Source organism: Myotis lucifugus, unplaced genomic scaffold, assembly GCF_000147115.1.
Source record: "Myotis lucifugus unplaced genomic scaffold, Myoluc2.0 scaffold_103, whole genome shotgun sequence".
Classification (NCBI taxonomy): Eukaryota; Metazoa; Chordata; class Mammalia; order Chiroptera; family Vespertilionidae; genus Myotis; species Myotis lucifugus.
In genome coordinates this window covers 1,712,658-1,740,310 of record NW_005871151.1, presented here as the reverse complement: position 1 = coordinate 1,740,310, position 27,653 = coordinate 1,712,658, and the positions used below count along the sequence as shown (strand labels likewise).

The 27,653-nt window shown below is 47.3% G+C and overlaps 1 protein-coding gene across 1 annotated transcript in view; it reads right to left on the bottom strand.

Annotated features, from left to right (window-relative positions):
* LARGE1 (LARGE xylosyl- and glucuronyltransferase 1) overlaps positions 1-27,653 on the bottom strand; it is a 305,112-nt gene that overhangs the window by 47,829 nt on the left and 229,630 nt on the right. The window contains 3 exon segments of the mRNA XM_023757230.1: positions 5,627-5,752; positions 7,562-7,674; positions 25,634-25,738. Coding sequence (XP_023612998.1) covers positions 5,627-5,752; positions 7,562-7,674; positions 25,634-25,738 — 344 coding nt within the window.

The following is a 27,653-nucleotide window of genomic DNA, read 5'->3' as shown; positions in this document are numbered from 1 at the left end:
TTCAGTCGCTTAGGCTTTTATATATATAGATAGGTTGGTAAAAAGAGTGCATAGATTATTTTGATAGGTTCAACAGGACAATAATTAAGCAACCACTAAGCAATGCCCAAGTGGGGCAGCCATCCGCTGGTAAGTTCCGCTGGTAAGCACCAGCAGGTAAGCTCTCCTGACCGATGGTTTTGTCTCCCACAGCATCCCTAAGACATAACAGTGCCTGGCATAGAGTAGCCACTCAATAAATACAGGCACACGCACACAGAGGTATGTCTGTGGTGGGTAGGCGTGACGCACTTTCACTTGGAGACCTAGCTCTGTTTGCATCTGTAAGATGTCGAAGTGTGAAGTTCACCAATGAAAGTTCCCTCTAGCCAATGGTGCCTCTTTCCCCCTTTTTGTGGCTGCCAATCTGGAGGCTCTTAGGTACCCTGCCCGGTGTCTTGGCTCATGAAGACCTGCTTGGCTAATGCAACTCACACTACTCCTCCCAACAATCACCTTCACAGGGCACTTGCCAAGGCCCCCTTCCCCACCAGGGATTGTTTTTATTGTGGTAACACATACAAAACATAACCATGTTTAAGGATAGTTCAATGCTGCTCCGTACATTCGCATTGTTATGCAACCGTCACCACCAGAACTTTTTCATCCTCTCATACTGAAACTGACCCCATTGACGCCACATTGACCCCCACCCCAGCCCCTGGTCATCGCTGTTCTATTCTCCGTCTTTATGAATTTGACTATTTTAGGTGCCTCATATGAGTAAAATCACATGATATCTATGTCTTTGTGTCTGGCTTTTTATCGTTTAGCGTGTCTTCAAGGCTCATCCACACTGTAGCACGTGCCCGAATTTCCTTCTTTATCAGCCTGCCAATGCTGTGAGTTGCACTGTTTTTTTGTGTGGAAGTTTTATGTTTTTATTTATTTTTTGATATGGAAAGAAGACGGGAGAGTTTAGAAGTCTCCCGTGCCCCTGCCTGGCCGAGAAATGTCACTCTTCACGAGGACACGGGTGCTGTTTCAGTCTGTTGTCATCTGTCCATGCCCTGGAGCACTTTCTCCTGAAAGCATCCACTTCCCAATTTTTAAAAACTTATTTTTTATTGATTTCAGAGAGAAAGGGAAAGAGAAAAAAATAGAAACATCAATGGTGAGAATCACTGATTGACTGCCCCTTGCATGCCACCTACTGGGGATCGAGCCCACAACCCGGGCATGTGCCCTGACTGGAAATCGAACCACTGAACCACACTGGCTGGGCCCATTTCTCAATTTTTGACCAATTCCATCCAAGCCCTAGACTGTAAAATATATACTACTTAATTCCTTAACATAGAGCTGCAGTGTTTTTCCGGTTGGGTTGTATCCATTACACTCCTGCCTACAGGACCGAGAGTTCCTGCTGATCCAATGAGGCTCGAGAGCACTGCTCTTTCAAGGGGGTGGAGGGGAAATGACTTGTGGTCTTAATTTTCACTCCCTGATTAACAAAGAGGTTGCACATCTTTCAAACTGTTTATTGGCCACTTTCTTTGCAATGCAGTGAAATGACTTTTTATATACCCCTTACTAGTACACATTTCTTTCTTATTAGTTATTAAGAGTTCTTTGTGTGCCGGGTGGGGCAAAAGTAGCATTACAGTTGTGAGTATATGAAACGGAGTTTCCTCTTATATTATTATTTATTATTTATTGCATTATTTTCCACACGAACAATGGAAAACCTACTTTTGCACCATCCTGTATTTTGTTTACTAGTCCCTTTGCCAGTTATGTTTTGAAAACATCTTTTTTCTTTTTGATGCCACTTAGATAAAAATTATTAATTTCAATGTGGTTGAATATATCGATCCTTTTTTTATGACATACACTTTGGGTGTCTTGTTGAATACATCTTTCCCTATTCTGAGGTCATAGGCTAGTTTCCCAATGGTTTAAAATTAAGAGTTTAATTTGGTCTTTCACTTTTAAGTCTCTAACCAATCGGGATCAAATTGGTGCCTGTGTGACATAGGGTTCCATTTTCATTTTTTTCCACGTAGGTAATCAGGTGTCTCAGCACCAATTATGGAAAAGTACATCCTTTCTCCAATGGCCAGCAATGCCACCTATTCATAGGTCAAAGTTTCATAAATGTGTGAGGCCCGGTGCCCGAAATTCATGCACGGAGTCGGGGCCCTCAGCCTGGCCCTGCACCCTCTCACAACCGGGACCCCTTGGGGGATGTCTGACTGCATACCTGTGGGATCGGGCCTAAACTGGCAGTCGGACATCCCTCTCGCAATCCGGACCACTGGCTCCTAACCACTGGCCTTCCTGCCTGCCTGATCACCCCTAACCATTTGCCTGCTTGCTTGATTGCACCTAACTGCTCACCTGCCTGCCTGATCAACCCCAACCACCTCTGCCTGCCTGCCTTCCTGATTGCCCCTAACCACTATGCCTGCCTGATTACCCCTAACCGCCTCTGCCTCAGTCCCTGCTGCTGCAGCTTCGTCCGGAAGGTCATTTGGCTGTCTGGTCTAATTAGCATATTATGCTTTTATTATTATAAATTAGCATATCCCTAAGCAAATGCTCAGCAAAATTTTGCTCTATGTTTTTAATAGATCTTATTTATGCAAATATTTTTGGTCATGAATGGAATATCTAATTTTTTGAAATAATTTACCTACATCTATTTAGATTATTATAAGGTGTTTCTCCTTTAATCTACAGTGTGAATGACACGTGCGTTTTTCAGTGCTTGATCACCCTCCTATTCCCTGAAATACACCCACTTGGCCATGATGTATTATCTATTTTATACATGGCGGAAAAGGCCTGCTAATACTTTGCCTAAGATATTTGTATCTATAGTCATGCATGAAATAGGCCCACAGATTTCTCATGCCCACCTTGTCTAAGTTCGGTATCAAGAATATCCTGGCCTCATTGAATGGGTTAGAAAGTGTGCCTCCTTTCTTATTCTCTAGAGTTTACTTAAAATTGATAATATCTTTTGATAAAAAAAAAATTGGTAGACTTGTCTCTACTTACCATCTAAGGATGTGTTTTCTTTGTAAGAAGGTTTAATAGCTAGAAGATAATCGACCTCATATTTTTTCCTTAAGTCAGTTTTTGTAAAGTATACATTTCTAGAAATTTGTTCATTTCATATAAGTTTTCAATTTGACATAATGTTGTTCATGGTCGTCTCTTATCTCCTACAATTCTGCTTTATCTATTGGCTCAGAAGCTCCACAAATGGGAGGCTTCTGTTTGCTTTCACCTTCGCTGTACACCTAGAACTTGGAAGAATGGCTGCCTCAAAAACACGTGGGAACGAACACATAACTGCATATCTGCCTCCCTGTTCATTTCTTGCTGAGTTCTCTCTGTTTCTCCCCGAGTCCTGCCATAGCTTTATTTTACTGGTCCCTTTCCAAGAACCAAATCTTGACTTTGTTGAACAATTTGTTCATCATCTTCTCCTATCTTCTTTATGTCCTGCCTTTTATTTTCTTTGAATTTATCCTAATGTTTTTTTTATTAGATAAAGTTGTAAACTTGGCTTCTCAATTTTCAGCCTTTCTTTTGAATATAAACATTTAAAGCTACACATTTTCTTACACGTTTGTTTCATTCCACTAATTTTGATATATTTTCTTTCATTCAGTTTTAAGTAGTTTTCAGTATCAATTTTGATTTGGTTAGAATCATGAGTAATTTAGAAGTGTTGTTTTCAATTGTAATCAAATGAATTAAAAAATATTGTTACTGCCTTCTAATTTAATTATACTGTATTCAGAGAACTATATATATGAATAATATGATTCTCTGAAATGCACTGCAATTTGTGTTATGGTTTAGTGTACAGTTAATTTTTAATAAATGTGAGCTTGAAAAGGATGAATATTCTGTTAGGTACAAGGTTCTTTATTTACTGAATAAACCAAGATTTGCAATTCAAATCTTCCATAATGTTTAATCAGATTTTTGTCTGTTTGATCTTTCAATATTTAAAAAAAATATGTTCAATTATTCTACTCTGATAGAATTGTCCATTTCTTCCTGGAGTTCTATTGAGAGCTCTCTCTCTCTCTCTCTCTCTCTCTCTCTCTCTATATATATATATATATATATATATATATATATATATAATACATGCTAGAGCATGAAGTCTATACATGTTTAGAATTCTTGTATCTTCTTGGTGAGCTTTTCATTTTTAAGTTGTGACTATGTGTATACCTACCAATGCTTTGTCTGATATAGACAGTTACCCCAGTTTTCTTTTGGATAACATTTACCTGATAATCTTTCCCCATAATTCTACTGTTAACCTTTCCAGGTTGCTATGTGTTAGGTGTGTCTCCTATAAATAGCATATGTTGGACATTGTTTCCTATTCAATCTGACAATTTATCTTTTCATTCCCCAAATTAGTTTATTTGATTGATATATTTAAACTTATTTCTATTAACTTGATTTCCTGCTTTATATTTCCCCCCCACTTTTTCTACATTTTTTCTTGCATTTTAAAAAAAATGACTGAGCTATTCTGGTTGTTTTAGTTTTTCCTATGCCTTTCACCATCCCACCAACCATGATTTTATAAGTTGTGCATTTTTTAAAGATTCTTTTAGAGCTTAACTTTGAAATATTAGCATGTATACCCAGCTTAGGGGCTAAAGTTAATATCTTGTCCTCCACTACAAAACAATGATCTGAGAATACTTTAATACCAATAATACTTTTCTCTTGATTACATGATGTCATTGTGTGATATTTTAGCTATAACCTTTTGAAACCTACATTATACATTATTACTAGAGGCCCGGTGCACAAAAATTTGTGCACTCGGGTGGGGGGAGGGGGTTTCTCAGCCTGGCCTGTGCCCTCTCGCAGTCTGGGACCGCTCGGGAGATAATGACCTGCTGGCTTAGGCCTGCTCCCGGGTGGCAGAGGGCACGTCCAATCCCTAGGTGCAGCCCCTGGTCAGGCTCAGAGCAGGGCCGATTGGGGGGTTGGGGTACCACCCCCGGTCACACTCAAGGCAGGGTCGATGGGGAGGTTGCGGTGCCACCCCCTGTCACTCACAGAGCAGGGCCGATAGGGGAGTTGGGGCACCGCCCTCTATCACCCACTCCCCCACCCACATACCTATCATAGCACCTGTCATATTCTTTTACATTTATTTCCTTACATGTCTCACTTCTCCTCTAAGCCTTGAAGGACTTGAAAGTAGGAAGTATGTTATTTGTATCCATATCTACAGCACCTGGCACAGAACAGGCCCTCACTGAATGTTTTTGTTTGAATTACACGACTGAATTTCGGGAGCCCATATGAACCAAAACGACCGGCAGCAGGTGGCAAGAATAACCGCACAAGCTGGTTCTGATGCCAGGAGACCTTCTGCTTTTCAGAAGGCCCAAACAAGAAGAGAAAGAAAAAAACCACCAACAACAAAGGAGAAAGGCACATTCTTTCTGGTCCCCTCGCCTTATCTCTCTCACCACAAGCACACAGAGCCATTCACCACTCCCCCCAAGGGTGCTCCCCAGCCAGCTTCCCTCTGCCACCGCAGGGCACCTCACTCCCTCCCCCCAAAACCCCCGCCCACATGTCCCGAGTCTACCTTGAGATCAGACACGTCTCGGTAGCACTGCTCGGAGCGGGTGTGGTCCGACAGCTGCACGTTCCAGAAGCAGGGGAGCTGATACACGAGGAAGGGGTTCTGTTTGATGACGGCGTTGAAAATGTCCTGGGGATAAAAGCCGGAGACACAGTGACACGGTCAGGTGGGTCCCTCGGACGCTGCTGGCTCTCCAGGCACCGCGGCACCCACGGGTGCTCCAAACGGGCTGCTGACACCGCAGGGCACACTGCCCCGCCTTCTCTGGGAACCACGCAATCACGCCTGGACAGAGATGGGGGATGCCCCAGCTCACGGGTTCTGCTGGCCTCAGAGGGCACCATATGGCAAGCGCACGTGGGGGCGGGCGGGGAGCGTTTCTGCCATCGAGCCGGCCTCTAATAAATGAAGTTGCTTTTCCGTCCCTCTTCCCACCTCATCAAGGGGCCCATGTGATCCATCCCCAGCCGCCCGGAGAGGAACCTGCATGACGACAAGTTGCGCTGCGCATTCAGGGGCTGAGACAAACGAGAGCTGCGGTGGCGGCAGCTCTTGCTGGGGCTCTTGGCGGACTCGGTGATGGATGCGCCTGGGCTTCCCCACGGGCCATGGCTCCTGGGTGCCCACTCCCCACTTCCCCTTCCAGCCCAGGCTTCTTCTAAAGACGCTTCACCTCTCTGCTCTTCTCCAAGCTCCCTGGCCAGGCCATACTTATTAACTCGCTGCTGATAGGAGATGCCGGGAGGTGAGCGCCGGCCCCGCAGCCGGAGATGGCTGAATAAACCATCCCCGCTGGTCATGGACATCCGATTGTAGCTCTGGGGGACACACGCAAGGTACGGTGACCTGGCTTAAAATGCGACGCTGGAGAACAGATTTCCCCGCAGGTTTAAAACAGCTACCTGGGTAATTTTTAACTCATTCATTCTACCGGATCTCATGTTTGAAAAGGAAATTGGTTTCTGGCTGCTTGGGAAATACTGCATAATAATCATGGCAAAAAAAAAAAAATGCCAAAAAAAAAAAAAGAAAAAAGTCAAGTAACCTTACAGACTTTCTCCTTTCCTCCGTATGAGAAAACTTTGCAAGCATTCAATGACTCAGACAATTGAACACAGAACAAACCGCAGAGTTAGCTTGCTTTGTGGATGAATGGGGAAGGATAAAACGCAGGAAGCCAGAGAAATTGTCTTCACATCTCAAGACGGCCATTTGCGCCACGGGAAACTCGAAATCTAAATGTGAGAGCCGGGCAGAGCCCAGATCAAAGGCCCGGGGCCCCTGCGTCTTCCAGAGAAAATGAGAAATGGGGTTTTTATGATCTTATATTCATAGTTTGGGGGAGAGGCGGGACTTTTTCAGACGGCCTGGATTAAAAGCTGGTTTCTCCAGCCAAGCAGTGTGTCCCTTTTCTTTACATGCATTGCCCTGGGGGATAGGGTCATAGCACTGGATCCAGGCAAAAAGGCTTCGCTCTGCAAGTCGGACTCTGCTGCCAGGAAGGCAGATGGGACCTTGTCCAGAACCGCGCTGGGCGCTCTGGAATCTCAGGGGGCAGGCCGGGCGCTCTCCACGCAGCGACCTCCCCGTCACACACCAAATTATCATTTACTTATGAGTCCGCTTCAATAAACGTTGAGCTCTCCGAGGCCAAGGCCGGCGTCCTTCTTTCATCTCTGTAATCCTGTATCTGAGCACAGCCCCTGGCATACCCAGCGTGCAGTGCAGGTCTGCGGCATGAACAAACGCATGAACAAAGGAAATAAACCCACGGGCTGAGCTGTTGTCCTAGACGGGCCGGAGAAGGCAGATCTATCCAAGGGTACACAGTCACACCGTCGGCAGAAAGAGAATGCAGACCCATCTACTTCCAAGTCTGCTTGAGAAACAGCACCAGGGTCCTCAGGAGCGACCGTACCTTCTAACCAGGCCACTCACCTGGTCCGCTAAGGACGTGGACAGCATGCCCATCAGCTCCCTCTCGGCGGTCAGCCTCCACATCTGCTCCCATTTCATCTTCCGCAGCTTGTCCAGGAGCAGCAGGATCACCCCTGGGCAACAGCATAGGATGGAGGGTGAGCAAAACAGCAGTGAGACTGAGAGCCAGGCACACCCGCCCACCTGTGTTGGAGCTGAACACACCTGGGTTCAATCCCAGGCTCCGCCAGTTGCTCAGTGAGACCTGAAGCAATCTCATCGAATGGAGAACACAAATACAGTACAGGCCTCAGGCTGCTGCGAGCACTGAGACAGGCAAAGGCCTAGCCCAGTGGTTGGCAAACTGCGGCTCGCGAGCCACATGCGGCTCTTTGGCCCCTTGAGTGTGGCTCTTCCTAAGCCTTAGGAGTACCCTAATTAAGTTAATAACAATGTACCTACCTATAAAAATTTGGCTCTCAAAAGAAATTTCAATTGTTATACTGTTGATATTTGGCTCTGTTGACTAATGAGTTTGCCGACCACTGGCCTAGCCCTTCCTGGAGGTGGGTGCACTTAACAATGTGAATACACTTAATGCTGCTGAACTATATGCTTTTAAATATGGTGAAATGGCCTATTGATGCTATGCATAGTTTACCACAATAATTTTAAAAGAGCCCAGCAATCGTCATATACTTCCTATAAATACTAGGTTTCTGCCATGTTTCCCCCCAGAGCTATGATAACCTACCTCGCTTCAGTTGATGGATGGTGTTTGGACAATACGTGCCATTTATCTTTACAGACAAAGAGCAGCTCCTCTGTGACTTTATTCTGGATAAGCCTTAGCAATTTAGTTTATGTTTAGAGATGGGGCCTATGAGTGCTCCTGATTTCATTGGTCTTCTTAAGCCTGCCTCGATCCCCACATATGTGAACTACGGTGAAGGGCGTGGTGGCGCTGGGTCTTTAAGACGAGCTCCCAAAGCCTTTGGTTCCAGAAGAACTGATCATCGGAGGTGGCTTCCTCCTCCTCCCCACCTTCCTGTTTTTTACTGTTGCTGCTGTTAATTTTTGTGGGGAGTGACCGGAGTAAATGGGTGATAGTGTAGCCAGGAAAATTGCCATTACATACCCTTTTGTATTTTTTAAATGTTAAAACAACTAACTGTATTACGCAGGCAAAAAAGGAATTAATTAACTTTAAAATAAAAGTCTAAAAAAATACGTTTTGGCCTAGCTGAGTGGCCCAGAAGCGGCCGTCTACCACCAGGTCAGTGAGAGCCTGCAGCGAGAATGCAGCACAGCACTCAGAGCCGAGTTTCCCAGGAGGCACTGCGGTTAGTTTGGTGGATGGAATTGTAGCACCCGTGGGCTCCCAAGTCAGTCCTCCTCGGGATGCTTAGCTCAGCAGAAGGGTCAGGGGGGAAAATGCCAGGCAGCTGAGAAATGATCTTCATGGAAACCCAGTATATACATTTCTAAGACTGCTGGAAAGAAACTAATTCTCCATATCACACATAAATGTCAACACTGAGACTTTTTACTTATTCCAGGGGCACGTATTTGGAGAAAAAGTATATTCACCATTTAGTAAAAGGTAATTCGGTCAGAGTCGAAATATAAAAATAAATTACACACACAGACATACACACAAAGTCATGGAAAGAATGGGATATATGCAGAAGCCTGAACTTAGAAGTCAGAAGTGCAAATTACACCTAGTGCTTATCTCCTTTGTGCTTTATTAGGGTTTTTAAAAAGATATTATTCCACTTAACGCTCACAAGATCGCTACAAGCTAGATCTTGTCATCCTTATGCGATAGGTGGGGAAACTGAGGGGCTGAGACAGGCACTTGAACAACTGACAGTACAAGACTATACCAGATCCAAACTCAGATCTGCCTGACTCCAAACCAGGGCTTCTTCGTCTACACCACACAGACCAGAGCCCCAACAATGCCTCTCTGGGGCCCTGGGACCCAGGCCAAAGACTTTTTCCTTTTCTGACTATTGGTTTCTACACGCGTAAAAGCAGGAAACTGTTACTCACCCTGCAGAACTCAGAAAACTTTCACTGCCCTGCCCCCGCCCCCGCCCCCCCACAGTGGTAAGCTCGTAAATGTTTAATTACCAGCCTTCCAGATAAAAAAAAACCCAAAACCCGATTTGTGGCTTTTGCCTATTTCCATGGTGTAAATACTCCCATTATGGCTGATTTCAAGCTACCAATGTGATGTCATGAAACACCAGTGGGGAAGAAATGTGCCCAATTGGCCCAAGTGAGCTGGTGTGAGCTAGCTCTAGCACACCACTACAATTATTCCCCCACACAAAAGCAATTTCAGTAAAATAGTAAAATTCGGCACAGGGTGTTATTTGATTGCTTCTTCTGGAGAGAAAAGGAATAAACATTTGCAAAGTTACAAACCAAGAGAATATAATGATGGATTCAGGGAAACAGATTCCAGTCAAACCTGTGAAAGAGAATTTCATGAAATGTTATTGCAGGAACGAATTCTAATGAGGTTGGATAGATGCTCCAATATATAGAAGAAAATGTGGGGCAGAAGCTACACGCAATGGTGAAAGATTTTAATGCACGTTGCAGATCCATCCGTCTCTGCAGCCTGAGCTGAGAATCGATGCTTTTAAATGGCGTGAAGACTTGGCGAGTCCTAAGTGGCAGATGTGATTCCACTGTGTTTGCCAGGCTCATTGAGAAGAGGGGGGTGTCTGGGACAGAAGGCTAAATACAGAAATTCGGATCAGTCTCCCAGTTAACCAGCCTTTCCTTTTGGGCGGTTTTAATTTAATTTTTAAAAGCATGAACTATTGCAAACCATCAGAGAAGTACAGAAACGACTATAATAAATACCCACGACCACAGTTTAATGAATGCTAATATATCGCCACATTGGCTGTTAATAATAGAGCATTACAGTCAGAACAAGAGCTCCTCCATCTCATTCGAGCACTCCCTCCCCCCAGGATAACCAGCATCATGAGAGGGTCGGGTTTCACTGCCAAGCATGTTTTTATATTTTATTCCCTATGCATATATTAATTAACACCATATGGTGTTTTTAGAGTTTCTTATAGTGAATATTTTCTATTCACCCAATGTTGTCTTTAAGATTTAACCACGTTAAGAGTTCAAATATGTAGTTTATACATTGTACTCACTTTATTTACTGTATAAATATACCAAATTTATGTATGCATTCCCCTACCGAAGGACATTTGGCCATTTCCTATGTTTCTGCTGTTACACACACTGTTGCAATAAACATCCTAATCCCAATGCACTGCACACATGTTTTGCTGGGAACACGTCTGTGAGCTTAGCTGGGGGACCGCCTCAAGAGCCGTGTGAGGATTGCTGTGCTGACGGTGCTACTTGTCTTCAAACATCTGGAATGACTCCATCGCCCCTCTCCCCTGCTTTCAAGACATCCCCGAGTCTCAGAGATTCTACCTTTAAAAAGGCTTTCTCATCTCCCCTTTTACTCGTTCATCCAACAGTGATTTACTGAGCACCTATTGTGTGCACACTCACGGAAATCGACTGGTAGTTGGGTTTCTTCCAAACTTTTTCTAATCTCATGGGTTTCACACAAAATTATTCATTTAGCATATATTTCCTGGGTGTGTACCATTCAGTCTTTGCCCGGCCCTTTTGTGGAAGACAAGCAAACTGCTCTGATTCCATGCGGCGACTGTGAACAATGAGAATGTGCAGCGCTTATGAAGGAAACACAGGGGAGGGGGCCTAGGCCGAGCTGGGCTGGTGTTTAGTCAGGCAGACAAGGTGGGGATATGGGAAACATGGCCACAGGCAGCCTGGCGACACTGGGCTGTCCCAGACCTCCAGGCCCAGACCGCCAGTGTGTGACGGCTGCACCGTTTAAACAGAGTGCTTTAGGACCAATGCCATGGTGTGAGACTGAGCAAGCAGCAGGGAGGTAATGGGCAAGGTCCTTGTATCTATGCCAAAGAGGTGTTTTCCAGCCATTTGCATATCATTTCCTAAACAGAAAATGATATTCTTGTAACTCGCTGGGGGAGATGGAGGAAGCTGCTTGTGGCTGAAAGGGCTGACCCGGCTGCCTTAGTCCCATCCAGGTGCCCACGGGCTGAGGGAATCACTCCTTCGGCACATCCGTCACCCACGTGTGCCACACGAGCTGGAAAATCCTGCCAAGGATAACTAGGACCCAGTGAAGGATTGTAAGGGAGTGACCATGGCTGAATTTGTTCTAGAAAAGCCAACCTAAATGCTGCTTTATCAGGTCCCTTCTCAGGCTAAGGCTTCCAGCAGCTCAGGTGCTCTGAAGAACAAGCCACAGATCTTGGACTGCCTGCCAGGCCCATGGGAGTCTTGCCACCATTTAACACCTCCCGCTCCCCACCTTTCATCAGACCATTCCTCTCAGCAGAACTGGTACCATGGCAGGCTGCCACTCAGCCACCTCTCTGCACATTTGACAAGCTAACACTCAGCTTGGTTCCCGCTTCAGCATCCCAGGATGTTTAGTAAATGGACCACCGTCCATTCCCAGGTCCATCCAAGAATCAGAATCCAAACGAACACCAAAATTCACGAGCAAGCATGTCGCAAAGCTCATGCAATTCACTCTCGGCTTCCTCATCTCTTCGGACTTACAGCATCCCCAGGGAGGAGGCAAGCTAGCCATCCTCGTGGCCTTTGGGTAGATGTGGGAACTAAGGTGCTAAGGAGGGGGTGACCTTTCCAGTGGCAAGCGCTGGCCATTGTTTGGAAAGTGCTTCTCGCTGCCCTGTCTGCAGAAGGGCCTTCATCCTGGAACATGGGGACTAACGAAGACTGTGCACCCCCTGCCGGCGGGGTCTATGGGAGGCATTTCCTTCGGGTGCTGATGCTCTGAAAGACTGCTTCAGGCTAAACACCGATGCCAAATGGGTACGTGGCCAGCACAAGCTCCTGGGAATCAGGGCTCCCAGGACCCACCACCGGGACACATGGGAGCTGCCCTTGACCCGGCGAGCAAACCACTGGGGACTCTATGTGGCCTTTAGTCACATGTTCTCACTCAGAAGTTCTTTCTTCTAGGATTCCTTGTAGAGGTAGGTTTTGAGCTCCCCCTGGGGTTCTAGTCACTGTTAACTGGTGACTTCACAGTGTGTAAAGCAGAAGTCACTCCACCGCGTCAGCATCGGACACGAAGGTCTTCATTGTACAAATAAGCTGTGGTTAATTGTAAATTCGTGGGCAAAGACACATGTGTTCGGCCATGCCAGACAACTTTATGCAGGCTCTTTATTTTCCTTGTTGGGTTACTCATCTCCTTTCCCTAGTAGGGCTTATTGTTCCTGGGGAGTAAGCCCTGCTAGGGAAAGGAGATGAGTAAGCCAGAAAATGCAAAACACAGTGACAGATGCGAGATGTGCTCGGAACCACAGGGTCAGGTACAGGAAGAGCGGCTGACTGTGACTCGAGTGTGGGGGAAGCATTAGGGAGAGGCTCCTGAGATAAACGCTGTCTCCACTGAAACGTAAAGGATGCAGGATGACCTATGCGAAGGTCAAGCCAGACAGGCTTGTCTTTCCAGGGCTGTGAATGCCCAGCAGGTAGCAGATTGTCCACCACATTCGAAGAGCAGACCTTACGAGGGATTAACCCAGTTCTCCCTCTCCTTCCAAAAAGAGGCTGCAGAGTTGTCTAGCATAGGTGAAGATCTTTGTCTTTGCCCATGAATTTATAATTAACCACAGGTTATTCTTACAATAAAGATCCTGGCGGAGGCGGTGGTGTGGAATCTGGAAACGGGTGTTCGCAGCCACCACAGCAGAGGGCGCCGTTGGGAACACGAGAACCTCAGTGCATGAGGACTCGAAGGCCTCGGTGTGAGTCCTAGTGTCGGCACATACCGGCCTGTCTCTTGAATAAAGTCCTGGGCCCCAGTGCCTTATCTGCAATACGGGGCAATCGCAACTTAACGTTAACATGATTACGAGGATGAAAAAACTGTAAGTTCAAAACAGCTGGTATATGCTGTTTCCCGCTTGGAAGTAAAAATCCCATGATACTAAAAAAAGTATCTGGACCAATAGGAACAGTACTCAACACTGCAAAATTGAGAAATATTAATTGACAATCAATGTGCATACCTAGCGATTGATTTACTATTATGAATTCACTCATCTTTATATATGTGTATATATATATATATAATGTATGTATTATATAATATATATATATATGTAAATATATATATATTATTGATTTCAGAGAGGAAGGGAGAGGAAAGAGAGATAGAAACATCAATGATGAAAGGGAATCATTGATCAGCTGCCACCTGCACACCCCACACTGGGGATCAAGCCCACAACCCAGGCATGTGCCCTGACTGGGAATTGAACTGTATCCTCCTGGTTCATAGATCGATGGTCAACCACTGAATCCCACCTACCGGGCCACCCATCTTTTTAAAAACCTTAAAAATCCTGTGTGTGGAAAGCACTGGACACTTAAACAGTTGGAAATGTTGCCAGGCCCACAGTCCTGCTCAGTTTTCTGTCACTCGTCAGGGTGGGGTGTCACAACCGGTGTGACTGTGACATCCCGCGGGGTTACGCACGTGGCCGTCTGGTCCACAGGAAGAAAAAAAATCATCAAGGGAGAAAAATCCACCACAAGGAAACTTATATGCACAAATTATGTTCCTAAACAGCTGAGGCATCTGGTTAGGCTGTTAAATATAATCACACGGATATATACGGGCTTATACCAGAATCTGCCTGTTTCATCAAAGATTAAGAGTTTGCACCCAGATTGTACGAGAACGCAACACAACATTTCCAAGAGAAGCACAACTCTATTTACTGACCTCCCTCCTACGCTGCCGAGCAGGTACCCTAATTACGATCGTCAAGGCCTTTGAAGATATGAAGTGGTACATAAAAGCTTATAAATAACAGTCACCGAAACCATACATTTCCTCATTAAGGTGTCTAATTATCCCTCGCTCCACTAGCACAATTCCCGGTAGAATTAATACCAATGATGAGCGTGCCTGCAATGTGGGAGCACGCTTTCTAAGTGCACGCTGCTTAACATGATGAAAGCGGCTCCTTCTGAAATCGGGCCCTTTCAAGCTGAAACAACACCGATTTGGCTTTGGAGCGCATGCCCCCGAGGCAGACTCTGATGCTGCTCATGCCCGCTGCCAGGGCGACGATGGTGCCAAAAAGCTTGACTTTGGCCTTTGCCTGGCATTTGCTCCAGCGTGATCCATCCAGTTCCCTACTGGCCGGCAGGGCCCGGGAGCGTGGAGCGCGCCCTTTGCCCTGGAGGCCAGCGCTCTGCAGGGAGGCAGCGCACCTGAAATTTGACAGCGGCTCCCAGCGGAGCTGGCTGGGAAGCGTGCAGCCGGGAGGGCGTCACCTTCAGCTGTTGTGGTGAGAGCGCGACAGACCAACACTAAATAAATAAATGAATAAATAAATTAAAAATCAGAGGCTTCTCTGGCGAACATCTGGTCCAGGGTAGCGCGCTTCATCTGTGGACCAGAGGGCCACGTTTCTTCTTCCCTGAATGAATATGTAGGGAGAGCGCGGGGGCCAGGATGGCAGGGAAAGGAAGCGAGGAGAGAGAAATCATGCTTTATGGATGAGCCAAATATTGATTCTTACCAGGGCAACTATAAAAGGGAGAAAGGACCAGGAATGATGACAATGCTGATGATACCTACCATTTATCAGGCAACTGCTGTGCACTAGAGATAAGGCGCTTTACTTAGATGGCCTCAGATTCCTACCACACACCTGCAAGGCAGGTAGAATTATCCCCCTTTTACAGATGAAGAAACTAAGGCTCACGCATGGCTCCTGAGTGGCCAAAGCGGTCTCGCTCTTTGACCTGCGCTCTTTCAACCATGCGTGTTGCCTCCTGGTGTGTGTGTGAGTGTGTCAGTGAACAAGCTCATTATTAAATATGGCAAAACCTAGTTGAATCAGCAGCTTAGAGACCAAGCAAGTCAGGTAGCTCCCAGAGAACCAAAAGTAAAGGTTTAAAGGACTTCAGAAGACCACAGGCCATAACCAGATGGCCTTGCAAAAACCTGGCAGGGAGAACAGCATAGAAGGCCAGGAAGGGCGGGGCAGTCCTGTGTGAGGTTGAAGCTGCACCCATGGTAGAGGTGAGCCCGGGTGACCGGCCAGAGCCAAAAAAGACTTAAGTCAGCCACTGTTTCACAGTAACTTTGCCAACATTCCCTCCTGCAGGCAGAGCGCCTCTTCTGTCTGCCCCTGAGCCTGGCAACTAATTTCTCAGCATATATCCTACCGCCTCCTGCCAGCAAGAAGGACCCCTTAAAGCTTTCAGCCAAGGGAACACCTGAAGCTTCCATTATGAAAGCCTGTTTCAGGGGAGTTTCTGCTCCCTCCAGCCCTCCCTCCCTCCCTTTCTTCCTTCCCAAGCAGCTTGGCTAGAATGGCCTCGGTCCATTCAGACCCCGCGCTTCCTCAATTCAGAAGAAGCTGAGGTCCAAAGTGGCTATGAGCCTCGTTCAAATCAGTTCAGCTCAGGTTTCCGATGAACCCCTTTATCCCTCACCTTGGCGCCCCTCACGTGCGGTACAGGTCATGCTGCAGGATGCTGAGAGGCGTTGTGGGGAGCAGGGTTAAGGAAGTTAATGAAGTTTAGGAGACGGCGGTTAAACAGAGTTACAGTGTTGTCTGTATCAGCGTGCACGAGCCCTCTGTCCTCCAGGAATCTGGTCGGATATTGCCTCTCCCTTCATTTTGGGTCCTCCCTGGCGTTGTCTGCATTTCCTCTCAGTTCTCCCCCCGCACTGCAAGGGCTGATCCATGAAAATGAACTGTTTATTAGTCCTTGAGCGCCTCCTGTGGCTCTGCCGGTCTGAACTGGAGCAACCTTAGGTGGGCACTGAGCGGGCTGCTGTCCAGGAGGCCCTGGGGGACACGCGGGCTCTCATCCCACAAATGTTTATGCGAATGACCCTCATGATTGCGACTTCCTTCTGCTTTGAAGTTTGACAGTTCTCTTCTCATGCATGACCCAATAGAAGGCGAGTTTATTAAAAACCACTTAATTTAAAAATCCCCTGCTGATTTCATTTGGGAATCACTTTTGATCACATAAATGAAACGCTCTACTTTTTTGCTTTTTAATTTTTTTTTCCCCTTCCCAAAGCTCTTTAGCAGAGAGAGCTACCAGAAATCCTTCCATCTGAAGCCTTTCCGGACAATCCTGGGATTGTTGAAAGTGTGGATGGATGGAGTACAAAGGGCTGCTCAAACCTTATAAAAAGCTGGTGGTCATTCACTCCCTCATTTATTCACTCACTCACTCACTCACTCACTTACTCACTCATTCAATACCTATCATGGGACTGCTAGGTGCCAGGCACCAGACATGCAGAGATGGAAAGCACAGTGGTTCCTGCTCTCAGGAGTCTGGGAGTGCTCTGGGAAAGCAGGGTTGGTTCAAAAGGAGGGAAGGTCAGATCTCATGTCGTGGGGAGTGGTCCTTTAAGAGAACAAAACTTGGCCCTTCTTCTTCGTTCACTGCACAGGATGTACTTGGCCAAGACTGTGACAGGGCTGAGCACATAACGGGTTTGGCAAACACTTTTTAACCAAGGTCTGCAGAGCACGTTTGTTTTTGTGCTTCTGTAGGCAGACTTTTAATTTAGGTCCCCTCAGAGTCACACCTGCACCCACTATCCTGCTATTATCCCGAACTCTCACACCACAGTTCCATCAGTTTCTACATTTTTCATAAATCGAATGGCCTTTTGGCTGAACACCATGTCTGGGAAATCCATTCACATGATTGCACGGAGATGTAAATTTTTTCACTTGATGCTGGGTAGTAATAACCTATAACATGACTGTATCTTACCCTCGTTACCCATGACATTGCTGATGGACAGCTGGTTATAACCACACTGGATCATGGCTTCTGGTGTTATCTGTAGGCCCCTCTGTTGGGCGCACACCTAGGCGTGGATGCCTGGGCCACAGGGAGTACACACGTCCAGCTCCAGCAGCCAGTGTAGAGTGGTTCTTCCTACATACACCCCCACTGGTACTGTGTGAGTTCCAATTAGCCCATGCTCCCACGAGTACCCGGCATTGCCTACCTTTTTGCATTTTAGACCTTCTGGTAGGTATGCAGTGGTATCACATTATGGGTTAGCATTTGCATCTTTAATGATGAATGGAGCTCAGCACCCCTGCAGATGTTAGCCGCCCTCTTTTAGGAAGGGTCTGTCCACGTCTTTTGCTTATTTTTCTGCTGGTTTCTCTTGCCGGTTGGTGGGAATTCTTTATGTGTTTATGGGGCAGAAGCCCACTGCTCAACGCTGCTGGACTTTCTGGGTGCAGGGTGCTCGATGCCCACTTGGCTAGTTTTTTATGGGATCAAAGAATATTAAGCAGGAAGAAACCTCAGAGGTTAATGAATTCATACCCCACCCCAAGGACACTGAGGCTCAGAAAGGCTAAGTGGGTGGCGCAAAAGAATATAACAAAAGAGAGCAAAGCTCAGGATCTGAGATCCCCACCTTCCCCCGGCTTTATTTATCTTCCTCCTCCAACTCCCCACTTCTCTCTGATCAATATGTTTAAATGCACCCCAGCTTTTCTTCCTCTTTCTAGGCTCATTTACCAAACGAGGGGGATAATTCCCAGCCAACTGTGCGGCCCTGAGAAGATTCTACAAACAGTTCCTCTTAACCAGAGATGCTTTGCAAATCATGAGTTGAGGAACGGTGCAGGTGTGGGCTGAGCTGGGTACCACAAAAAAGATCCGTTCGAATCCTGCTCCCAGTACCTGTGAATGGGGCCTTATTTGGAAATAGAGTTCTTGCAGATGCGATCACGTGAGGATGAGCTATACTACAGGAGGGCGGGGTCCTTGTAAGAAGAGGAGACGAGACAGAAAGAGACGCAGAGGGAGGAAGGCCTTATGTCACTGGAGGCAGTTGCTGCAGGGATGCGACCACAGTGAGGGGCCACCTGGGGCCACCAGCAGCTGGGAGAGGCCAGGCAGGGTCAGGGCTCAGAGACGTCAGAGGGAGCATCGTCTGGCAACACCTGGACTGTGGACTTCCAGTCTCCAGAACTGGGAAAGAATAAATTCCCGCCCGAGCCAGCACGTTGCGGTACCTCCGCATGGCGGTCCTCAGGGGCCGACGGCACCGAGCCCCCAAGTCCGCTTGCTTCGTCTCAAAGAAACACACAAGAGCAACTTGACACCCAAGCACCCCAGGCTGTTGTCTGGGGCCAAACTCACTATTGCCATTTGACAGATTTGGACACATTCTCAGATCATCATTAAATCCTAGGGGTAAGGAATTTTGCTCCCTTTAGACAGCAGGTGACAAGACAAACCTAAGGCAGGAGCAAGGCTTGGGGGTTTGTTCTCCTCAGCTTCCAGAAATCCCACCAGGAGATGAATGTCTCCCAGGACCAGCTCGGAGACAAGACAGCCTTTCCCAGGCAGTCAGTCCATCAGAAAGCAGATCACAGACACCGAACAAGGACGTCCGGCCACGCCCCGGCCACTGCAGTCAACGTGCTTAGTTATTAGCAACTCTCCCGCTGTCTCTTCCAGTAAGAACAAGGCGTTTTCTGCAGTTGTTCAGGGGAAAAATACAAAGAGTCCAAGACTTTGGTCTTAAATCACCACTGAGCAAGACGGAGTGATCACAATGCAAGGAAAAGCCAGCTGTCTGTGCAAGCATAGAGGACGGCCCAGCCTGCCTGGGGGCCCGGAGCCCAGAGGGCTTTCTATCAGGTGCTGAGAAGTAACTCCTCCCCCCGATGGAAGTCAGGTCTGCTGACCAGCTCGCTGGCGTGGAGCGTTTAATGTTTTATGAATAACAAGCCTGCCTCTCCCTCCCTGTCTGGCTGGATGCTTCACTGCGCGAGATGATGTCTCATTTGCTTACCAAGAAGGGCGAGGTGGCTTGGCTGGCCGAGCAATTCGGACCAGTTGAACGCGCGCTGAGCCTAACCGAGCGCTGAGCTAATGGACCGCAGAAAGGGCAAGGAGCTTCTCGCAATTTCCACTTAAACAGAGAGAGCCCACACGGAAGGGCACCTTTTTTTAATCCTCACCTGAGGATGTTTTCCATTGATTTTTTTCAGAGAGAGTAGAAAGTAGGGGGGGAGAGAAAGAAAGAGAGAGGGGAGAGAGGGGGGGGAGAGAGAGAGGAGGGAGAGGGGGGGAGAGAGAGAGAGGGGAGAAACATACACGTGAGAGAGACACATTGATTGGGTGCCTGCTGTATATGCTGCAACTGGGGCCTGGGATTGAAAAATCAAGGTATGTACCTTTGACTGGAATGGTACCTGGGAACTTTGGTACACAGGCTGACACTCTAACCACTGAGCCACGCCAGTCAGGGCACAGTACGCATCTTTTCATCTTTCACTCGTTCACACGCTCCAAGGAAACACATGCATTGCATCAACATCCACTGAGGTACGCAGAGCTCAGCCTTCCACGCTGCTTTCACCCTGCATCCCCGCCCCCCATGTACGGAGACTACTGCTTCGGGAAGGCCTCTGACGTGTCCAGGTCCTCTGTCTGCCCTTCTCTGCCACCCTCTGTGCCTCAATCTCATCATCTATCCCCCCAAATCTGTCAACCCTGTTTGTTCTCTGTATCTGAGTCTGTTTCTGTTTTGTTTGCTCACGTATTTGTTCTTTAAATTCCATATATACATGAAATCATATGGTATTTGTTTTGGGGTATGGTGCCAGGTGGGTACCAGACTTATCAGCGGTATCACTTCGTAAATTATATAAATGTCTAACCACTATTCTGTATACCTAAACTAATATAATAAAATAATACTGAGTGTCCACTGTACTTGAAAAAAATTGTGAGCGGCACTTAGAGATAAAAGCATAAAAAGTACTTAGCATAGGGCTTGGCATAGAGTAAATGCCCAGTGAATGTGAGCTGGTGATGTGAACACAATACATGGATGGCACCAGGTTATAAGATGGTGCACAGCTGTCTAGTCCTGTGTATGTGGGGGGGGGGGGCGGGGGGAGGTCTCAGCAGCCTCGCTCCCAACCTCAAGCACTGAGGCCCCAAGAAGGGACTGGGCTCTGTCATTTACTGGCTCTGCTAACACCTGACACCAATTAGCCTCTCTGCACCTCCATGGGCTCCTCTGCACCTCCATGGGCTCCTCTGTAAAGTGGGGGTTACGTGAGCTAATGCACATGAATGCACAAGTCACACCTCAGAGATGGGCACCGTGACCTTGAGAGACCTCCCAAAGCCAGATGCCTATTCTCATCGTATGTGAGTCTTCAAAGCATCTGTGCACTGACTGAAGGCCAGATTATGTTCTTTTTGGCAGGAAGATTTAGGATCATCTCCCCGCTTCTTTCCCTTTCACTGCAGACGGAACCAGCTGCACAGGTATCGGGATGGCTGAGTCACGCTCCTTAGCTCCTTAGCTCTTGCTATGCTAAGGCCAGAGTGGAAAGAATCCCTGACTTTGCACAGGTTAGTGACATTTCCAGGAAATGGCCTTCCCTTGTGCCCACGACAGGCCATGCAAGTTGTTTAGTCCCCGTGCTGAAGTGCGAGAGCCACGGAGAGTGGCCCATCCATCGCAAGGAAAGGGCTCTGCTTCCCCCGGCTCTGGCCCGGGCTTCATGGCTTCCGAGGCCTGGCTGGCCCCTTTAGTCAGAGAGCATCTGCCTGCATCAACAAAAGCTGAAGTGAGGTTTCTGCGTTAGGTGGTTCAGTAATAAAAGGACACAGACTGGGTGAGTGCAAGCAACAGAAATCATTTTCTCACAGTTCTGGAGGCTGTCCTTTGCAATTTAGACTATTTCCAGTACAGAAAACAAACACATAACACACACACATATCCACACAACCCCGTTTAGTTTTGAAGTGGTTTACTTTTTAAAATATAGTTATTTTAAATAAATATTAAATTTTAATCAAAATGTAATTAATATTTAATAAATATTGCTTAAAAATTTTATTTACCTGACCCATGACACATTTGCTATTTTCTAGCCTATGAAAAATTTTAATATCTATAATATTTGTTAGGTCAATACCACTTCTTAGGCTCCATTGTGTATAAATACTTGCATAAGCCAACAAATATGAATATAAAGGATGTTTATGTGTGGTGTGGTTTATAATAGGTAGGGGGAAAACCTAGAAACTAAAACACCGATTAATAGGAAATAAAAGAAATTATGGTACATTCAGCAAATGGAAAAACTATGCACAGTCCTTAAAAAGAAAGAAGAAAATACAACTTTATGTACCAATGTAGAGAGATACCCAACATTTTGTTTTGAAGTAAAAAGCACATGTGACAATGAAAAAGGAGATGCATATATAGAGAGAAATAGATAATTACATATGTGAAAAGAGGAAAGTCAAGAATATACTGCAAACTGCTACAGTAGTTAAGTTAGGGGAAAGTGAGGGGGGGAGGCAATCTCATATATTACTATATTTCAGTGGTATGCTGGTAAAAGTTTAACAATTAGATTTCTGAAAGAAAGAAAGAAAAGCCCTGATTTGTAGTGTCTGCCAATTTCCATGGTGTAAATACTCCCACCATGGCAAATTTCAAGCTACTAATGCAATGTCACTGAACAGAGCTGGGAGAGATGTGCAGTAGCTCATCATTCCACAGTATTCCCACCATACAGATACAGCAGATGTAATAACCTTAAAAGCACAGATAATAGGAATATGACTAGGAAGTAATGAGTGTTGAGTATTTATTACCTTTTTTTAAAAATCATTTACTGGTAAGTTTATATAATTTGACTTTTAATAGTCACTATGCTTAATAATCAGATCTCACATTTCCTGAGAATTTAAAAATGGGCTCTCACAAACCACGGCTCCTGCACATCACTGCATTTCTTGACTATTTATCCTTTTATGAAAGAATATGGACATGGATTGTTGTAAAAAAATATTTAATGTCGTCTGTCCCGAACACCAGCATGGTAGCCTCTGACCACCTCACTAGGTCTCCTACAGTTGCCAAGCCTGAGCAATTACACACTGAAGTCAATATTATTTTATAGTAAACTAGAGGCCCGGTGCATGACATTAGTGCACGGGTAGGGTCCTTATGCCTGGCCAGCGATTCAGGTTGATCAGAGCCTTCCGGCTGCTGGCCGGGGCCTTCCTTGGTTCCGTGCCGCCCCCTGGTGGTCAGCGCACATCATAGCAAGTGATCGAGCTCCCAGTCTCCTGGTTGAACTCTCGAGGGGACACTTTGCATATTAGCCTTTTCTATATATAGATTAATTTCCTTTCATTTCTTCTTTATATTACAGTCAGGGCACTAGATTGATTTTTGGAAAATTATATATGTAGACAGTGTAATCATATAGGTAATCTATGCATTTTATCCCAGGACTGTAAAAGAGGCGTTCAAAGCATGTTACAAAAAATGGGACATGGCCACAGGATAAACAAGGCATTTTCGTTATTTTTGTGCATGACCCTGAGCAGAGAACTAAAATGGGGTCAAATAAAATGATGCAAAGATTGGCCTAAATCAGAGACAACTCACCAGAGATAAATATAATGCCTGTGCTTCAGGCGCAATAAATCTCCTACCGACGTCCAGAATGGGGACCCTTTGGCCGAATCGTCATTCATGGGGCTTTTCAGTTGAACTCCAGTCCAATTTGAGCTTGATGTGCAAACGGCAATAAAAGCCTGCACGAGGTTCTCAAACGTTCGCATGCATCAGAGCCAGGGAGGGGGTGTGTTTAACATAACAGCTGCCTGGCCTCATCGCTACAGATTCAGATCCACTCTCTCTGGGTGAGGGCCTGAAAGCTGATGTTATGAACAGGCGCTCTGATTCAGAAAAGGGGCACAAGTGTCCAGAAGGAGGCTCGGACCTCTGACAGTTTGATAACGTCCAGGTCAGAGCCTCACCCTCAAAAAGAGAAATGGGAGTTTGGCAACTTGCCCACTGTGGTTCCTAAAAGGTCCGGCTTCGTGCACTGAGCAGAGAGGCCCTGGGAGGACTGGCTGGAAGGCAAGACAGAGCAGACCTGGACCTTTTGCTCCGGAAACTTCCTGGATGCTTCTTCCAGGGCAGGTTCCTTGCCAAGCCCCGGCGAGACCCTTCAAGGGCAGAGTGGAGGATTCTGCATTTTCTAAAAGGATTCTTGATCCTGAAACCACACAACTCACACAAGTTCAAGCTGGGAAGTTTTAGCTCGTTGTTAACACTGCAGGCCCCTTACTTATGTGTCAACTGTCTAAGCGTTCGTTTGCAGCTTATAAAATAGAGATAAGAATAGCACCTGCCTCCTGGGGTTAGTGTGCAGATCAAATGAGATTAACACCTACGAAGCACCTGGCACCGTGCCTGGCCAGGGCCCAGCTGGTGTGCAGGGCCCTGCCCTCACCATTAACAAAGTACTGCGATACTCCCACACCGGCTACAGAGAGCCGCTGCTCTGAGCCCCGTGGGTCCACTCCCACCTCCGCCCCTCTCAGGGACTCCCCAGAATTCCCCACCATCCTGCAACTCAAGGGTTAATGCCCGGCACAGCCAGGGGGGCCTCCAGGAGGTAGACGAAGGGGCAGGTGGTGAAAATTCTTCACTTGTAACCTCTTCAGGCTATAACTAACGCCTGGTAGGTGTTAGGGGAAAATGAGACAGGGGGCGTGCGTGCGTGGTTACTGTGGCAAATGTCAGCAAAGGGACGTCCCATGTGGAAGGATGGCCTTCAAACAGGGCTCCCTACCTGCCACCTCTGCTGCTCAGGACATGGACGCTGGACCTTTCTTTCCTCGCCCTAGTCCCGCTTTGACCCCGACTCTGACCCCATCTCTGAACTCTCACCTCTGGAAGCTTGATTCTCCTCCTTTTTCCTTTGGCCTCTGAGATCCTGTGTTTGACCTCTCTAGAGTTGGACCCTGGGCTCCCAGAGTGAACTGCAGGACAGTTTCACCCATCACCTCCAGGTGGCGCCATCCCCCGAGGACACTGGTCCCCACCCAGGACAGCTGGTTTTAGAGGCCAGGCTCCAGCTGGCCCGCCCCACCCAACTGCTCCCTGAGCTCCAAGTTCTAGTCCTGGCACAGGTCCTGGTTCTACATCCTCTGAGAACAGGGGCCCAAAGCTGCAGCAAAGAGGACGGAGGGGAGAAGACAGAAGGATCCAGAGTGTTTTAAAGACAGACACTGGCAGGACCTGAGCCTAAGGGGAGGGGCTGCCCTGGCTTCCTGGATTACATGCTCCATGAGGTCCCAGGCTGTGTCTGGCCCCCGCAGCACTGGGCCTAGTGCACAGGAAGCATTCAACAGACAGAGGTGAACGAAGAATGAATGAGCATGAATGATACTATTAACAGATAGAAAGAAAAGAGGAGACGCAAGTTGGGGACTAGCAACAGGGGAGAAGAATGGACTTGATTTCAGACACATGGTGTTTAACGGCGGAGGCATTCCTGAGCACCAATTACCTAACATTTCTGCCTTTCCTCCTCCGGGCATGTGGCCAGGTTACACCTTGTGAAGGTGGGCATTGACATGCTGTAGCCAACGACATATTAGCAGAAAGCACGTCACATCGGACCAGACGCTTTCAGAGCCAATGGGTCACCTGCTACTTTGCTCCCTGTGCCAGTTAGTCCCCATCCAGGGGAACCCCGAATGCTGACGGTGGCACCGGTCCCACCCACCTAACATGGACATGGCATGTGAGCGAGGAAGATAGGTTTCTGTTGTGTAAAGAAACTGAGACGCTGGGCTTGTCACTGCGGAGTGATCTCTAGTCTATAGTAACAGAGCCAAGGCACCCACAGGTCACACTCATAGAGACCAGGGTCTGCCCTGAAGGTCAGGGGCTTTGTGGTGAGACTCCCGCAGACACCATGGTCCCACCGCTACTTGGCCGGTAGGGGCAGCACCGAGAGAGGGCTGGAAGGCTCCCAGGCCACCAGGTGAACTGTGCTGTGGCTCACCTCTTCTCCCCACGGAGGGAGCACGAGTCCTCATATTGCCCTTTGTAACCCGCCCTCTCCACCCCTCATGACCTACCTGTATTGTAGCCCCTTCCAAGGGCGGGCCAAGGGCGGTGATTCTTCCACAGGTTCCCCAGGTACCAGTCGCTCTGGTTCTCCACCAAGCCCAGGACCTGCTGGCCTGTGAGGGACAGAGAATGCAAAGGTCTTCAAAGAGGCCGAGCCGTGGGTCAGTGAGTGCGGAACAGGAGGCAGAGAAACGGCAAATCGTGGCAGGAGCTGTCATTATTCGGTTTTTATCGGCTGCCAGGCTCTGACCTAAGCGCTTGACTTGTGTTAACCTGTTTAATTCTCACACGTAGGCAGCCCATCTATTTTTCGTATCCCCATTTTATGGAGGAAAAATGGAGGCTGCCCAGAGTTGCTAGTTAAGTTGCCCAAGGCCACACAGTTAATATGCAAAAAAGCCAGAATCCCAGACCATCCATCCATCCATCCATCCATCCCTCCCTCCCTCCCTTACCTCTTGCAACACACAGTTATCGACATACTATGTTCCAGTGTTCCGGTCCTAATGTTTCCATTATAACTACTCGCTGGCCTGGGCATGAGTAGAGATCATTTCCTCAGTCAGAGGAAGAAGCGAGCCTTGTTTAATGAGACGGGACCCACAGAGAAGAGCCAGCTCCTGGCCACCTTCTCGCCGTGATTTTACTCTCACTGTCCGCCAGCCTCATGCCAATGTGACATCAACTCAGGAGTGTTTTATGCAGGAACAACTGCTTCTCTGTCCCCAGAGCAAATCCCTGAGCCTTGTAAGGAGGGTTAGTCAGGCATCAGACCCAACTGCCTTCCATTGGACAACCTAGTCGTGCACGCCAAGGTGTTTTCTTAGAATCAATACCATTTTACAGACTAGGAAACTGAGGCTCGCATAGGGCTGAGGTTTGCACAGCTAGCGATGGAACCAGCATATACTTCTCTATTTGCCTGACACCCAAGGTTTATAACGGAAATTATAAATCCACATCTTTTTTGTTGTTGTTGTTGTTGTTAATCTTCACCCGAGGATATTTTTCCATTGATTTTTAGAGAGAGTGAGGGACAAGGAAGGGAGGGAGAGAGACAGATAAACAATGATGTGAGAGATACATATGGGTTGGTTATCCCCCTGAAAAGACCCAACAAGGGCTGGGGATCAAGCCTGCAACCGAGGTATGTGACTTTGACTGGAATTGAACCCGGGACCCTTCAGTCTGTAGGCAGATGTTCTATCCAGTGAGCCAAACTGGCTAGGGCATAAATCCACATCTTATACAAAGAGAAACGAGGCTTAGAAAGTCTAAATAAGGTGCTAAAGGTCTCATGACTAATAACCACTGTCTTCTATAGCTAACTACTGCCTTCTGGAATTAACATCCTTATGCTGTTGCTGTTGGCCGACCCGAGGAATGAAGACCTTCCTGACCGCATGGAAGCCCCCCGCTGGTAGGAGAGCAGCGGCTCCCCGGGAACTCGGCGCTGGGTGATATAGAGCCTCCTCAGTGTGGTGACAGCTCCCTCAAACGACGCTGTGTGGGTTTGCTGTAATTTATTTGATCAATTTATCGAGCTCCTATCTAAATCAACACCCCAGCACAAATACATAAATTAGAGGCACGGAAAATACTATCACCCACTTTGTCATTCCGCATGATCATATTCAAAACTTGTAGGATCCCCCCGAAACACACGGCACCGATTCAGGAAGCCGAGAGCTCTCCATTCCACACGCAACAAGCCCGGGATGCCGGTGCAGAACATTCAGATCTGAAGGGCACGGCGCTCTCAGCGCAGAGAGCTGGGCGCCCAGTCCTCAAGCTGTGCCCTCATCAGAGAGCCCAGAGGCTGTGACACAGGCAATGTGGGGTCCTTGGGGAGCGGGCTCATAATTCCTGGTGTCCCTGGGTTGATGCTACAATTTTTAGGGGGCATGATGAAGGTGCCATGTGCTCAGAATGGACACACACATCACCACTGACAATGCCTAGAAAGTAGTCAAATGTTCAGTAGGCCTTTACTCTATCATCACACCCAGAATTCCCGGCTCTATATAC